At 41.7% G+C, this 16,877-nt stretch overlaps 1 protein-coding gene across 3 annotated transcripts in view; it reads left to right on the top strand.

Annotated features, from left to right (window-relative positions):
• LOC122554193 (rho GTPase-activating protein 29-like) overlaps window positions 1-16,877 on the top strand; it is a 123,800-nt gene that overhangs the window by 45,953 nt on the left and 60,970 nt on the right. For all 3 annotated transcript variants that reach the window (XM_043698842.2, XM_087990481.1, XM_043698843.2), the window contains one exon: window positions 4,270-4,410. In XM_043698842.2, the coding sequence (XP_043554777.2) occupies window positions 4,270-4,410 (141 nt within the window). The remainder of the gene's footprint in view (window positions 1-4,269; window positions 4,411-16,877) is intronic.

Raw genomic sequence — 16,877 nt, 5'->3', positions numbered from 1 at the left:
TGCATTATCAGTTTTCTGAAGATGCAAAGCTAGATGGGAAGGCAAATGTTGTGAAGAGGACATGGGTTGCAGAGATGTATAAAGGCAAGTAAGCTTAGTTGGCACCAAGGTTGCAAATGAAGAACATGCGGAAGTGTAAGGCAAGAATTGAAAATTGGATTTTTTTTCAAAAAAAAGGCACAAAACTTTTCACTTGGTCTTCATAAAATCTCAGAGAAACAGTGTCAGACAAGAATACGAAGTTACACAATTAGGAAGGCAACGGCATGTTGGCTTTTATTGCATGGGGATTGGAATACAACAATGAAGTTTTGAAACAAGTACACAGGGTTTTGGTGAGATCACATGTAGACTACTGAGCTGTTTGATCCCACATACAGGATATACCTGTATTCGAGTTGGTTTGGCAAAAGTTCACTAGATTGCAAGATGAGATAGTGTCCTAAGGTAAGATGTTCATTAGTTGGGCTGTGTTTTCTGGATGTTCAGAAAAATGGAAGATAATCACATGGAATCAAAAAAGGAGCAAGGCAGGATAGACTCATGACAGACTGGTGAATCTAGAACACAGGAGCACAGTTTCAGGGAAGAGGTTGATCATTTATGGCTGAGAAGGAGAATAAATTTCACACTTTGCAAGTTGCGAATCTTCCAAATTCTCCTCTTCAAGAAATTTTGAAACTCCATTGTTCAGCATGTTCATGCGCAGTGAAAAATCAGAATGGTGTGTTGCCTCCCTGGTGCCAGGATCAAGGATATCTCAGGGAGGGTGCAGAATGTTCTCAAGAAAGGGAGGGTCCAGCAGGGGGTCATTGTACATTTTGGATCCAATGACCTAGGAAGGAAAAGGTTGAGATTCTGAAGGGAGAATACAGAGAGTTAGGCAGGAATATAAAAAGGAAGTCCTCAAGAGTAGTAATATCTGGATGACTCTCAGTGCTGTGAGCTAGTGAGGGTAGGAATAGGAGGATAGAGCAGATGAATGCATGGCTGATGAGGTGGTGTATGGGAGAAGGATTCATATTTTTGATCATTGGAATCTCTTCTGGAGTAGAAGTGACCTGTATTGGAAGAGGACTAATATACCAGCAGGGAGATTTGCTAGAGATGCTCGGGAGGATTTAAGCTCTTAAAGTGGAAGGTGGGAGCCAGGGAGTTAGTGAGGAAAGAGATCAATCTGAGACTGGTACAGTTGAGAAAAGAAGAGAGTCAAATAGTCAGGGCAGGCAGAGTCAAAGCTGAGGATAAGGACTGATAAAATTAAAATGCATTTATTTCAATGCAAGAGGCCTAACAAGGAAGATAGATGAACTCAGGGCATGGTTAGGAACATGGCACTGGGATATTATAGCAGTTAGAGACATGGCTCAGGGATGGACAGGACTGGCAGCTTAAAGTTCCAGGATACAAATGCTACAGGAAGGACAGAAAGGGAGGCAAGAGAGGAGTGGGTGGCATTTTTGATAAGGGATAGCATTACAGCTGTTTGTAGGGAAGATATTCCTGGAAATACATCCAGGCAAGTTATTTGGGTGGAACTGAGAAATAAGAAAGGAATGATCATCTTATTGGGATTGTATTATAGACTGGAGGGAAATTGAGAAACACATTTTTAAGGAGATCTCAGTTAGCTAAGAATAATAGGGTGGTTATGATAGGGGATTTTAACTTTTCAAACATAGACTAGGACTGCCACAGTGTTAAGGATTTAGCTGGAGAGGAATTTGTTAAGTGCGTACAAGACAACTTTCTGATTCAGTACGTGGATGTCCCTACTAGAGAAGATGCAAAACTTGACCTACTCTTGGGAAATAAGGCAGGGCAGGTGACTTAGGTGTCAGTGGGGGAGCACTTTGGGGCCAGCGACCATAATTCTATTAGATTTAAAATAATGATGGAAAAGAATAGACCAGATCTAAAAGTTGAAGCTCTAAATTGGAAAAAGGCCAATTTTGATGGTATGTGGCAAGAACTTTCAAAAGTTGTTTGAGGAAAGATGTTCACAGGTAAAGGAATGGCTAGAAAATGGGAAAATGAAATAATGAGAGTCCAGAGACAGTATATTACTGTCGGGGTGAAAAGCAAAGCTGGTAGGTGCAGGGAATGCTGGATGACAAGAGAAATTGAGGTTTTGAGTAAGAAAAGGAAGCATATGTCAGGTATAGACAGCAGAGATCAAGTGGATCAATCGGAGGATATAAAGGCATTAGGAGTACATTTAAGAAGGAAATCAGGATGGTAAAAAGGGGATGTGAGATAGCTTTGGCAGATAGACTTAAGGAGAATCCACAGGGTTACTATAAATATTAAGGACAAAAGGGTAACTAGGGAGAGAATAGGGCCCCTCAAAGATCAGTAAGGTGGCATTTGTGTGGAGCTGCAGGAGATGGGGGAGATACTAAATGGGCATTTTGCATCAGTGTTTACTGTGGAGAAGGGCATGGAAGATATAGAATGTTGGGAAATAGATGGTGACATCTTGAAAAACATCCATATTACAAAGGAGGAACTGCTGGATGTCTTGAAACACATAAGAGTGGATAATTCCCCAGGACCTGATCAGGTGGACAAGTTGTGGGAGGGAATCCCGAGGGACAGGAAGTACATGTATTTGAAAAGGCAAGGACTGATTAGGGATAGTCAACATGGCGTTGTGCGTGGGGAATCATGTCGCACAAACTTGATTGAGTTTTTTGAAGAAGTAACAAAGAGGATTGATGAGGGCAGAGTGGTAGACCTGATCTATATGGACTTTAGTAAGGCATTCGACAAGGTTCCCCATGGAAGACTGGTTAGCAAGTTTCGATCTCATGGAATACAGGGAGAACTAGCCATTTGGATACAGAACTGGCTCAAAGGTAGAAGACAGAGGGTGGTGGTGGTGGAGAGTTGTTTTTCAGACTGGAGGCCTGTGACCAGTGGAGTGCCACAAGGATCGGTGCTGGGTCCTCTCTTTTTGTCATTTACATAAATGATTTGGATGTGAGCATTAGAGGTACAGTTAGTAAGTTTGCAGATGACACCAAAATTGGAGGTGTAATGGAGAGTGAAGAAGGCTACCTCTGATTACAGCAGGATCTTGATCAGATGGGCCAATGGGCTGAGGAGTGGCTAATGGAGTTTAATTTGCATAAATGTGAGGTGTTGCATTTTGGGAAAGCAAATCTTAGCAGGACCTATACACTAAATGGTAAGATCCTAGGGAGTGTTGCAAAACAAGATTTTCCTGCTCCTCGGATGCTGCCTGACCTGCTGTGCTTTTCCAGCACCACTCTAATCCAAAGTCCTTGGAGTGCAGGTTCATAGCTCCTTGAAAGTGGAGTCGCATGTAGATAGGATAGTGAAGAAGGCGTTTGGTATGCTTTCCTTTATTGGTCAGAGTATTGAGTACAGGAGTTAGGAGGTCATGTTGCGGCTGTACAGGACATTGGCTAGGCCACTCTTGGAATATTGCAATCAATCCTGGTCTCCTTTCTATCGGAAGGAAGTTGTGAAACTTGAAAAGGTTCCGAAAAGATTTACATGGATGTTGCCAGGGTTGGAGGATTTGAGCTATAGGGAGAGGTTGAATAGGCTGGGGCTGTTTTCCCTGGAGGCTGAGGGGCGATCTCATAGAGGTTTATAAAATCATGAGGGGCATGGATAGGGTAAATAAACAAGGTCTTTTCCCTGGGATGGGGGAGTCCAGAACTAGAGGGCATTGGTTTAGGGTGAGAGGGGAAAGATAGAAAAGAGACCTAAGGGGCAACTTTTTCATGCAGAGGGTGGTATGTGTATGGAATGAGCTGCCAGAGGAAGTGGTGGAGGCTCATACTATTGCAATATTTTAAAGGCATCTGGATGGGTATATGAATAGGAAGGGTTTGGAGAGATATGGGCCAGTTGCTGGCAAGTGGGACTAGATTGGGTTGGGATATCTGATCGGCATGGACGAGTTGGACCAAAGGGTCTGTTTCCATGCCATCTCTATGACTCCATGACTTGGACTCCTGTGCTTTTGGGAAACTGTGTCATGTGATGTGGTTGGAGAAGATGGAATTGAGAATGACCAACTATGTATTGAATGGCCGAGCAGACTTGGGGGAGCCTTATGATTTTTCCATACTCCTTAGAGTGAGTTGCATTTCTGTGGAATTAGAGAGTTTTTATTGGATTTCAAAAAAAACTACTTTCAGCACATTGTGTTATTGAGTAAACATTATTGAGCAGACGTCTTTGTTTTAAAACAACCAAACTTGAATGTTGACTTGTGAAATGTTTTTCTTTCAGAAAATAAAAGTTTACATCAAATTGCCCATGAACGTCTCGGAGAGCTGTTAAGAGTATTAAAGGTTGTAATTAACAAGCATCAGTCCTTAAATTCGGTGGACATTCTAAGTGCAACAGGAACAGTCATTTCTAAAGTAAAAGGTAATATTGAACAGCTCTTCAATTATGTTGTAATATGTAAATTGATTTAACTTGAGCTGTTGAAGATACTTTTAAATTGGATTTGAGTTAAATGTTTAAAATATTCCTTGTATGTATATCATTGTTGATTTAATTGAAAGCTTAATATATATTCCTGCAAATTCTAGTTGAGCTTCTGTCTATTCACCTTTTTGGGCATTAATGACAAGATGTGGGAATCGTGTGGGAAAAGTGGCATTGGGGTAGATGATCAGACATGATCTAATTGAATGGCATATGCCTCCTATGTTCTTTCTTGGGCCCCACTCTTGTGCTCTATATTTTGTCCTCTCATGCTATTTCCCTTGTCCACTCAGACAGTCTTTTCCTCACACTCATTCACATTTTCCTGTCCACGCTGCTGATCTTCAATTTGGCCACCCCTCATTTTTTTCACTTTGAGACTTTGGAGTTTGCAGATGAACTATTATGATAAACACAAGTAGACCAAGCTGCCCACATTTTGATGCCTATTCTTCAATCACAGGCCCTTTTTTAATGTTCTCGTTATAAAGAGACAATTTATGTGCGACACCTACACTGGCAAATGGCTGCAGTTGTAACCTGATAAGATATATAGGACGTTTTTACTGTATATTTCTAAACATAGGTCACATGTTTAAATTAAAAACACCCAAGTGTCAGTAGATATATGATTTTCCATATTCCATCCGATAAATGGTGATCTGGTTTCTATTAATGTTGCAATGTAGTGGTGTGCGTGCTTTCAAAAAGGACTATGGCTGAGGAAGTTATCTGAGAAGCACAGTACATAGAACTAGAATAGTACCACCTAGTGGATTTGTGCTAAATTACTAAAGCTATTATTAAGAGGGTTAAGGAATTTGCTTTATAAATGTTGACAAAATAGTGACTTAAAAGTGATACTCTGGTTTAAGTACTCTGGGTATTTTTAGGGTAAGGATTTCCTATTTCTTTATCAGTGTCTGGTTAAAAAATTAGTTTTTTTTGTTTGTTTATCTATTAATTGGTTTTTAGAAAAAGACTACAGCAGAGAGGTATCAGAAAGTATTTTAACTCAAACCGGTACAAGGTAATAAAGTAATTAACTAAGCAGAGATGGCTGGTCAGGTGGTGTGCTGTAGCTGTATGATGTGAGAGCTGGCTGATCCCATTGTGAACGGCAGTGATCACATCTGCAGCAAGTGTTGGTTGCTGAAAGAACTCCGGATCAGAGTTGATGATCTGGAATCTGAGCTTCAGACACTGCGGCGCATCCAGGAGGGGGAAGAGTTACCTGGACACTTTGTTTCAGGAGGCAGTCACACCTGGGAGATTAAGTAATTCACATTCAGTTAGTGATCAGGGACATCAGAATGTGACTGTAAGTGAGGCAGGTAGGGGGAACCTGAGTTCAGGAGTGCAGGAGCCTCAGCCCTTGACCTTGTCCAACAGGTAGAAGATTCTTGCTCCCTGTACGGATGAGGAAAAGGGCTCTGGACAGGATGAGCCAGCTGACCACGGCACCATGGTGCAGAAGGCCATTCAAGATGGGGGAGCAAAAAGACAAGTAGTTGTTATAGGGGATTCTATAATTCGGGGGACAGATAGTATCCTTTGCAGGCCGGATCGGGAGTCTCGCATGGTGTGTTGCCTACCCGGTGCCAGGGTTCGGGACATCTCTGACCGGCTTGAAAGGATATTGGAGCGGGAGGGGGAGGATCCAGTTGTTGTGGTCCACATTGGGACTAACAACATAGGCAAAGCTAGGGTGGAGGACCTGTTTGGGGATTATCGAGCACTAGGAAGGAAATTGAAGTACAGGTCCTCAAGGGTCATAATCTCCGGATTACTGCCCGAGCCACGTGCCGATTGGCATAGGGATAAGAAAATTAGGGAAGTAAACACGTGGCTAAGGGATTGGTGTGGGAAAGAGGGATTCCACTTCATGGGGCATTGGCATCAGTTTTGGAAACGGGGAGATCTGTACCGTTGGGATAGTCTCCACCTGAACCGATCAGGTACCAGTGTTGTAGCGAAGAGGATAAATAGGGTAGTCAGTAGGACTTTAAATTTCTGAGTTGGGGGGAAGGGAAAGTGAAAGCGACAGGGAGTACGGAGTTAAATGGAAAGATAAGCGGCAGGATAGCATATGTGCAGACAGATTTAAACTTGAGACAGACTGGGAATGCAGCAAAAAGGAAGGATAACTTAGGACATCTTATGACTTCCAATATCTCGAATGATAAGAAAGTTAGCATTGAGGCACTTTACCTGAATGCTCGTAGCATTCGTAACAAAGCAGACGAACTAATGGCACAGATCATCGTGAATGATTATGATGTGGTAGGCATCACAGAGACGTGGTTACAGGGAGGGGTAGGACTGGCAATTAAACATCCAAGGGTTTTCAACTTATCGAAAAGGCAGGGAGGTGGGCAGAGGGGGCAGGGTTGCCTTGTTAGTTAAGAACAAAATTAAATCTATGGCACTGAATGACATAGCGTCGGATGATGTGGAGTCTGTGTGGGTGGAAATGAGGAACCACAAAGGCAAAAAAACTATGGTGGGAGTTATGTACAGACCTCCTAACAGTGGTCAGGACCAGAGGCGCAACATGTACCGGGAAATAGAGAAGGCCTGTCAGAAAGACAAGGTCACGGTGATCATGGGAGACTTCATTATGCAGGTGGACTGGGTAAATAATGTTGCCAGTGGATCCAAGGAAAGGGAATTCATGGAATGCTTACAGGCTGGCTTTTTGGAACAGCTTGTCATGGAGCCCACAAGGGAGCAGGCTATTTTGGACCTAGTGCTATGTAATGAGCCAGACTTTATAAAAAATCTTAAAGTAAGGGAGCACTTAGGAAGCAGCAATCATAATATGGTAGAGTTCAGTCTGCAGTTTGAAAGAGAGAAGGCAAAATCAGATGTAATGGTGTTACAGTTAAATAAAGGTAATTATGAGGGCATGAGAGAGGAACTGACGAAAATAGACTGGAAGCAGAGCCTAGCAGGGAAGACAGTAGAGCAAAAATGGCAGGAGTTTGTGGGTAAAATTGAGGACACTGTACAGAGGTTCATCCCCAAGAAGAGAGAGATTATCCGGGGAGGGATTAGACAGCCATGGCTGACAAAGGAAGTAAGGAAATCTATCAAAGAAAAAGAGAGCTCCTCTCAAGGGGCCAAGAGCACTGAGAAATCAGAAGATTGGGAAGGCTACAAAAACAAACAGAGGATAACAAAGAGAGAAATAAGGAAGGAGATGATCAAATATGAAGGTAGGCTAGCCAGTAATATTAGAAATGATAGTAAAAGTTTATTTGAATACATAAGAAACAAACAACAGGCAAGAGTAGACATTGGGCCACTTCAAACTGATGCTGGAAGCCTAGTGATGGGAGATAAGGAAATAGCAGGAGAACTTAATAAGTACTTTGCATTAGTCTTCACAGTGCATTACTCTTCACATGAGTAATATCCCAACAATTAAAGGGAGTCAGGGGGCTGAGTTGAGTATGGTTGCCATTACAAAAGAGAAAGTGCTAGAAAAGCTAAAAGGTCTTAAAATTGATAAATCTCCTGGCCCTGATGGGCTACATCGTAGAGTTCTGAGGGAGGTGGGTGAAGAAATAGTGGAGGAATTGGTTGAGATCTTTCAAAAGTCACTGGAGTCAGGGAAAGTCCCGGATGATTGGAAGATCGCTGTTGTAACCCCCTTGTTCAAGAAAGGATCAAGGCAAAAGATGGAAAATTATAGGCCAATTAGCCTAACCTCGGTTGTTGGTAAAATTCTAGAATCCATCATTAAGGATGAGGTTTCTAAATTCTTGGAAGAGCAGGGTCGGATTAGAACAAGTCAACATTGATTTAGTAAGGGGAGGTCGTGTCTGACAAACCTGTTGGAGTTCTTTGAAGAGGTGACATGTAGGTTAGACCAGGGAAACCCAGTGGATGTTATCTACCTAGACTTCCAAAAGGCCTTTGATAAGGTGCCACACGGGAGGCTGCTGAGCAAGGTGAGGGCCCATGGTGTTCGAGGTGAGCTACTGGTATGGATTGAGGATTGGCTGTCTGACAGAAGGCAGAGAGTTGGGATAAAAGGTTCTTTTTCGGAATGGCAGCCAGTGACAAGCGGTGTCCCGCAGGGTTCAGTGTTGGGGCCGCAGCTGTTAACATTATATATAAATGATCTGGATGAAGGGACTGGGGCATTCTAGCGAAGTTTGCCGATGATACAAAGTTAGGTGGACAGGCAGGTAGTACTGAGGAAGTGAGGAGGCTGCAGAAGGATCTAGACAGTTTGGAAGAGTGGTCCAGGAAATGGCTGATGGAATTCAATGTGAGCAAATGCGAGGTCTTGCACTTTGGAAAAAAGAATACAAGCATGGACTACTTTGTAAACAGTGAGAAAATTTGTAAAGCCAAAGTACAGAGGGATCTGGGAGTGCTAGTTGAGGATTCTCTAAAGGTAAACATGAAGGTTGAGTCCGTGATTAAGAAAGCGAATGCAGTGTTGTTAATTATCTCAAGAGGGTTGGAATATAAAAGCACTGTTGTGCTACTGAGACTTTATAAAGCTCTAGTTAGGCCCCATTTGGAGTACTGTGTCCAGTTTTGGTCCCCACACCTCAGGAAGGACATACTGGCACTGGCGCGTGTCCAGCGGAGATTCCCACGGAAGATCCCTGGAATGGTAGGTTTAACATATGAGGAACGGCTGAGGATCCTGGGATTGTATTCATTGGAGTTTAGAAGATTAAGGGGAGATCTAATAGAAACTTACAAGATAATACATGGCTTGGAGAGGGTGGACTCTAGGAAATTGTTTCCGTTAGGCGAGGAGACTAGGACCCGTGGAAGCAGCCTTAGAATTAGAGGGGGTAAATTCAGAACAGAAATGCGGAGACATTTCTTCAGCCAGAGAGTGGTGGGCCTGTGGAATTCATTGCCACAGAGTGTAGTGGAGGCTGGGACGCTAAATGTCTTCAAGGCAGAAATTGATAATTCCTTGTGACATCAAAAATTTAAGGGCTACGGGGAGAATGCGGGTAAGTGGAGTTGAAATGCCCATCAGCCATGATTGAATGGCGGAGTGGACTCGATGGGCCGAATGGCCTTACTTCCGCTCCTATGTCTTATAATTGAACAGGGTGCCCACTTTTTAAAACAAAAATTGGCTTTCGAATGAAAACAAGATATTGCAGATGATGAAAATCTGAAAGCAATGGAATGCTCAAGAAACTGAAGTCTGGCAGCATCTGTGGAGAGAGGAAGTTCTGGACTCAATGTTAACTGTTTATCTCTCCACAGATGATGTCAGAATTGCTGAGTTTCTACAGTATTCTTTGTTGTTTAAAATCACTTTTTAAAAAGATAATTGAGGCAGCAATGAAAACCTTATAACCAAATCACTAAAAATTATTTTGCTTCAAATTTTCAGCTGTATTTTTAACCCTTTAATCAGGAATTGCTGTGATGTCCATGTTATTTTGCCTTTAAGCCTTTTTTGTTCGTTTATGGAATGAGCAAAGATGCTGACTGATCTTTAAAATCCCTTTTGAGCTGCTTGGCATTTCCCATGGTCAGCCAATCCCTGCTCAGTTTCCCTGTCTTCACATTCTCCTGTCACCACTCTGATATATCTGTGGGTGACAGTAAATTTTTCAGTCATAGTTTCCCCTTCTTGATGCCGTGCTCACTCTGCTTGATCATACTATGTATTTCTAAATACTCTGGTATCGTTTATAATAGACTCTAACATTTTCTCAACAAGTCATTAAACTAATTGGCCGACAGTTAACTGTTTCTTCTGTTTCAAATGAAGTTGTTACATTGGCAGTTATCCAATCCTACGGGGCTTTTCCAGGATCTAAGTATTCCTAATAGTGTACTTCAAGTGTATCCACTATTCCTATAGCTACTTCCTTCAATATAGAGTCATAGAGATGTACAGCACAGAAACAGATCCTTCGGTCCAACTCATCCATGCCGACTAGATATTCTAACCTAATCTAATCCCATTTGCCAGCACTTGGCCCATATCCCTCTAAACCATTCCTATTAATATACCCATCCAAATGCCTTTTAAATGCTGTTCTTGTACCAGCCTCCACCACTTCCTCTGGCAGCTCATGCCATACACACCCACCACTCTGCATGAAAAAGTTGCCCCTAAGGTTCCCTTTTATATCTTTCCCCTCTCACCCTAAACCGAGTTCTGGACTTCCCTACCCCAGGGAAAAGACTTTCTTAGTTTATCCCATCCATGCCCCTCATGATTTTATAAACCTCTATAAGGTCACGCCTCAGCCTCCCAGGGAAAATGTTCAGACTCAAATCCTCCAACCTTGACAACATCCTTAAATCTTTTCTGAACCTTTTCAAGTTTCACAACATCCTTTTAATAGGATGGAGACCAGAATTGCACGCAATATTCCAAAAGTGGCCTAACCCATGCCCTGTACAGCTGCAACATGACCTCCCAACTCCTGTGCTTAATACTCTGACCAATAAAGGAAAACAGACCAAATGCCGCCTTCACTATCCTATCTACCTGCAATTCTACTTTCAAGGAACTATGAATCTGCACTCCAAGATCTTTGTTCAGCAACATTCCCTAGGACCTTACCAATGTGATCTGCTTTTACAAAATGCAATTCCTCACATTTATCTAAATTAAACTCCATCTACCACTTCTCAGTCCATTGGCCTATCTGATCAAGATCCTTTTGTAATCCGAGGTAATCTTCGTTGTGCACTACACCTCCAATTTTGGTGTAATCTGCAAGCTTACTAACTATACCTCCAGTGTTCACTACCAAATCATTTATATAAATGACGAAAAGTAGTGGACCCAGCACCCTAAGATGCATCCTAACAGGTCAAGGAGCTGAGAGTATTCAAGAAGATTTGTAGCTCAGATTGTGGATGAGGCTGTTGACTTACTCGATGAGCTGGTAAGTTTGTTCGCAGATGTTTCATCACCATGCTTTGTAACATTATCAGTGTGCCTCTGATGAACTTTGGTGTTCTGTCCAGCTTGCTATTTATTTGTCTAGTTCTGTTGTGGTTGGTGGTGTTTTGTTGTTTGTTCTGTTTTTTTACTGGTTGGTATATGGATCCAAATCTACATGTTTGGTAACTATCCAGCCAAAACTGTGGATCCAAAATGTAGATGATACCTTTGTCATTACCAAACGCTCACAGCTAGAGGAAACCCATCAACTCATAAACAACATCCTTACCAGCATAAAATTCACCAAGGAAGAAGAAAACAACAACTGATTCCCATTCCTGATGTAATGATTGAAAGCAAGGCCAATGGGGAGCTCCAGAACAGCGTATACAGGAAGGCCACCCACACAGACCAGGTACTCAACCACAACAGCAACCACCCACAAATAGAGCTCCATCAGAACGTTGTTCAAGCGAGCCATAACATATCCAGCACCTTAGAGCTGCACAAAGCAGCAGAAGAACACTTACACAATGTCATGAGAAACAATGGGTAGCCCAAGCATCATAGTCTGATGATACCTACATGACAGACCACAACAGGAAGACACAACACGCCCAGATACACTGCCATACGTTAAGAACATATCAGAAATGACCACCAGACTACTCCAACCTTTGGGCATCACGGTAGCCCATAAATCTACGACCACATTATGACAAATACGAACAAGTATAAAGGATCCTATACCCACAATCAACAGGATCAATGTTATATACAAAATACAATATAAACACTGCCAAAAACACTACATACGGCAAACAGGAAAGAAATTAGCCACCAGGGTACACAAACATCAACTAGCCACTAAGAAACATGACCAGCTATCACTTCATGCAGACAATGAAGGTAACCAAGTTGACTGAGACAACTTATGCATCCTAAGACAAGCCAAACAGAGACATGCATGGGAATTCCTAGAAGCCTGGCAATCAACCTGGATCTCCATTAGCAAACATGTAAATTTGGACACCATCTCAACCAGTAAGAAACAGAACCAGCAACAAAACCAGAAAGGACACCACCAACCCCAGCAGAACCAGATTTATAAATAGCAAGCAGGACAGACATTAACATTTCATCGAAGGTACACTGATGATGTTGAATAGCATGGTGATGAAACATCTACAAACAAACTTAGCAGCTCGGTGCGCAAGTCAACATCAGTCCAGAAGCCTAGAAGCCTTGAACCCCATTAGTTTCATCAGCACATTTTCTCTGGTACTAGTTTTGTATCTCCTCCTCTTGCCCTTTTGAATATTAAGTCATTTCTAGGTGCTATTAGTGACTTCGACTGTGTAGTATTTATTCAACTACTTTGCATTTCCTAGTTCTGCATTATTATTTTCTAGCCTCATTCTCAGAGGTCCTATGTTCACTTTTGGGTTCTCTCTTTTTATATATTTAAAAACATTCTTGCTATCCATCTTGATATTGCTTACAAGTTTGCTTCAAAGTTTATTTTCTGCCTTTTATTATTTTTGATTGTCTTTTGTTTTTTAAAATGTTCATGATCCTCTGGCTTTCCGCTAATATTTGCCATGTTATATGTTTATTCTTTCAATATGATGCTACCCTTAACTTCTCAAGGTTGCAAATCCATTTCCTGGAACCCTTCTTTGTTACTGGAATATGTCTTTGCTGTGAACCACAAACTATTTTCTTTAAAAGTTTGTCGTTATTCCTCAACATCCTTTACTGCTAAATACCTTCCCTAGTCCACTCCAGCCAGCTCTGCCCTCATGTAATTATAGGTAGTTCTGGGATAACGCATGTTTCAGCAGCGCAATTAGACTATAATGCCACTGAAGAATTAGGGAACGGCACTTTGGAGAATGCTTACCTCTTGACAATAGCGCAATTCCAACGAGGTTCCGTTTGCACGCTTTGATCTGTACATGCGCCGGTGTCCGTGCATGCGCTATGTAGGTGCCAATCTTTGTGCCAAGCTGTGCATGTGCTGATGTCTCTGTACTGTCCCTCACATGCGCGATGTCAGTGCCAGCCTTTGTGCTATTCTGCGCATGTGCTGATGTCAGCTAATGACACAGCAGCCTTCTGTGAGAGCAACTTTCTTAAATTTTTTAAATGTACTATGTTAAATTTACTAATGTTAATAAATGTGATTTCAACCTTCATTCAGGTTGTGCTATACTTAGTGTTAGATTTTAGGGTGATTTTTAAGCAATCGTCAGTGATAGTTTCGCTGTTCTGCCCCTAACCCCACTTTTCCCATAGGCCCCATTATTTCTATTAAGCGAGTTTTTGCTGGAACACAACTATGGTGTTACAGGAGAACTACGTGTACCCTTATTTAAGTTCAGCACTGTTATTTCAGACCCAAGTTCCTCCCTCTCAAGCTGAATGTTAAATTCTAGTTCCTCCCTCTCAAGCTGAATGTTAAATTCTATCATCTTCTGATCATTGTTTCCAAGGGGATTTTTTACCCTGACATCATTTTTTAAACTTGCCTCATTGCACATCATCAGGTTCAATACAGCCTGATCACGGTTGGATCCACAACATATTGTTCTAAGAAACTGTCCAAATACACGCACAATTTTTTTCTCATGGCTTTCTCTGCCAATCTGACTATCCTTATCTACATGAAGAATAAAGTCACCCATGGTTAATATATAGCTTTTGTTACATGCCTTGATTACCTCCTGATTTATTCTCTATCCCATTGCATGGCTATTGTTAAAGGGCCTAAAGTACTCCAAGCAGTGTCATCTGTCCCTTTTTTATCTTTCCTCCACCCAAATGGATTCTACATTTTCCAGTTCAAGGTTGGAACTGGGATAAGGTGAGGAGGGGAAATGAGGAAACTGATGAAATCCACAGCAGTCTTCAGCAAGAAGTGCCAAGTGGATGATCCATTTCACCCTCCTGCAGTGGTCACCAGCATTACAGTTACCAATCTTCAATTTGATTTGATTCACTCCACATGATATCAAGAAACTATTGGAGACACTGGATCTTGTAAAGGCTTTGGGTCCTGACAACATTCCAGTAATAGTACTGAAGACTTCAGTTACAATGCTGGTATCTACCTGACAATGTGGAAAACTGCCCAGGTATGTTCTGTACATAAATATAGGACGAATCCAACCAAGCAAATTACCGTTCCATCAGTTTACTCTCTCATCAGTAAAGGAATGGAAGGTGTCATCAATAGTGCTATCAAGCATCCACCTGTTCAGCAGTAATGTGCTCAGCAATACCCAGTTTGGGTTCCACTTGGCCCACTCAGCTTATGACCTCATTACAGCTTTGGTTCAAACATGTGCAAAAGAGTTGAATACCAGAGTTGAGGTGACTGTGACAGCCCTCGACATCAAGGCTGCATTTGACCGAGTGTGGCATCAAGGAGCCCTAGCAAATCTGGAATGATTGAGTATCGAGGCAGACTCTCTGGTGGGATGGAAACATACCTAGCACACAGGCAAATGGTTGTGGTTGTTGGAGGTCAATTATCTCAGCCCCAGGGCAACTCTGCAGGAGCTCCTCAGGGTAGTGTCCTCATATAAATGATGAACAAAAGTGGATATAGCACCAATCCTTGTGGCACACCACTGCTCACAGGCCGCCAGTCTGAACAACCCGATTCACCCATTTTCTGCCTCCCATCGTCAAGCCAATTTTTTATCTAGCTCTCCCTGGACCCCATGTGATCTAACCTTACTAACCAGTTTAGCATGCAGAACCTCGTCAAACACCTTGCTAAAGTCCATGTAACCAATGTCTCCCACTCTGCCTTCATCCATCTTCCTTGTCACCTCTTCAAAAAAAGTCAAGTTATCAAGACACAATTTTCCACAAACAAAGCCATGTGGACTACCCCTAATCGGCCAAATATTTTGCCTGTTACACCAGAAGTCTGAAATTGAGATGTGAAGCTGATGAAATTACACATTTAGATATAATGCATTAGAAAGGTATGGAAAGTTGAACAAAGTACTTTGCAAATTTCAAAACGAAGATGTGATTTCTCAATTCCTCTCTCTTCATAGGAGGACTGCTTGTTTTATAGACAATAGGTGTAGGAGTAGGCCATTCTGCCCTTCGAGCCTGCACCACCATTCAATATGATCATGGCTGATCATCCTTAATCAGTATCCTGTTCCTGCCTTATCTCCATAACCCTTGATTCCACTTTTCTTGAGAGCTCTATCCAACTCTTTCTTAAATGAATCCAGAGAATGGGCCTCCACTGCCCTCTGGGGCAAAGCATTCCACACAGCTACTACTCTGTGGGTGAAGAAGTTTCTCCTCATCTCTGTCCTAAATGGTCTACCCCGTATTTTTAAGCTGTGTCCTCTGGTTCGGCACTCATCCATCAGCGGAAACATGTTTCCTGCTGCCAGAGTGTCCAATCCTTTAATAATCTTACATGTCTCAATCAGATCCCCTCTCAGTCTTCTAAACTCAAGGGTGTGCAAGCCCAGTCGCTCCAGCCTTTCAGCGTAAGGTAAAAGACTTTACCTATAATCCATTGGTAATATGCTAGGCTTTATTTACACCAGAAAAAATGGAATAAAGCAATATGAGAATAAGCTGGCTTAGAACAGCATATATGATGAAAGATGTTATAGAAGTGATACCTTTAATCAGTGGACAACTGGTAATCTTCTGTACAGTAAATATATTTAAAATTGGGTGTGGTTATGTTTGTGAATTTGGCTAAAGATTCTTTGTTACTCAGGAAGTTGTGGAAAAGTTTGCAGGAAGTTGCTGGAAGTCTTGTCTGTTTGCTAAATATGTTTGGCAGCTGTAAAGATGTGACAAAAATATTTAACCACAAATTACCATTTTCCCCAAAATTTAAACTCTATTTTTTTCAGATGTGTTATTCAGATATTTCCTAGGTTAGATTGCATACAGCTGAACAAAAATTGCAGGAAGTTTGCTTCTTTACAACAAAACTTGATGAGATCAAAGTGCTAACTGCAAAATCTTCTAACAGAAGTCTTCCTGCAACCGGATAAAGTCACGCAGTTTACTTATTCTGTGCAGTTTGTGCATTAAGATTTGTTAGTGAGGTGCTAAATTAGGATTTTATGATCCAGCATAGTTCTGTAATAACTATTATAGGTCATTGCACAGTAACGAAATGTCATTGAACAGTTTAGCTGCTCGTGCAATTTGAGGTTATGGTTATTAAGCTGGATATTCAGGTAATTAGTGGCATAGTTGAGTTTTATTCCAAATTTCTTAATTTGTTTGTTCTTGTGGGTTGGCAGAGGGGAAGAACTAGCTAGCTTCTTGAGAATCGAAGTCTCCATAATTGATTTTTTTCTGAATCAGTTTGTAGAATCTGAAAGCAGCATTGTTTTGTTCTTTAATATTGTACTATAAAGATTGCATTATAGTCCCTTCAAAAGGAAGTTAATTAAAGAGTACTTTTTATGCTTATTTACATTACTGTTCACCCATTAGTATGTTCAGT

Source organism: Chiloscyllium plagiosum, unplaced genomic scaffold (assembly GCF_037043375.1).
Source record: "Chiloscyllium plagiosum isolate Xiang-an unplaced genomic scaffold, Cpla_swu_hap1 HiC_scaffold_9, whole genome shotgun sequence".
Lineage (NCBI taxonomy): Eukaryota > Metazoa > Chordata > Chondrichthyes > Orectolobiformes > Hemiscylliidae > Chiloscyllium > Chiloscyllium plagiosum.
The sequence above is the reverse complement of the archived record's forward strand: the minus strand, read 5'-3'. Positions and strand labels throughout refer to the sequence as shown.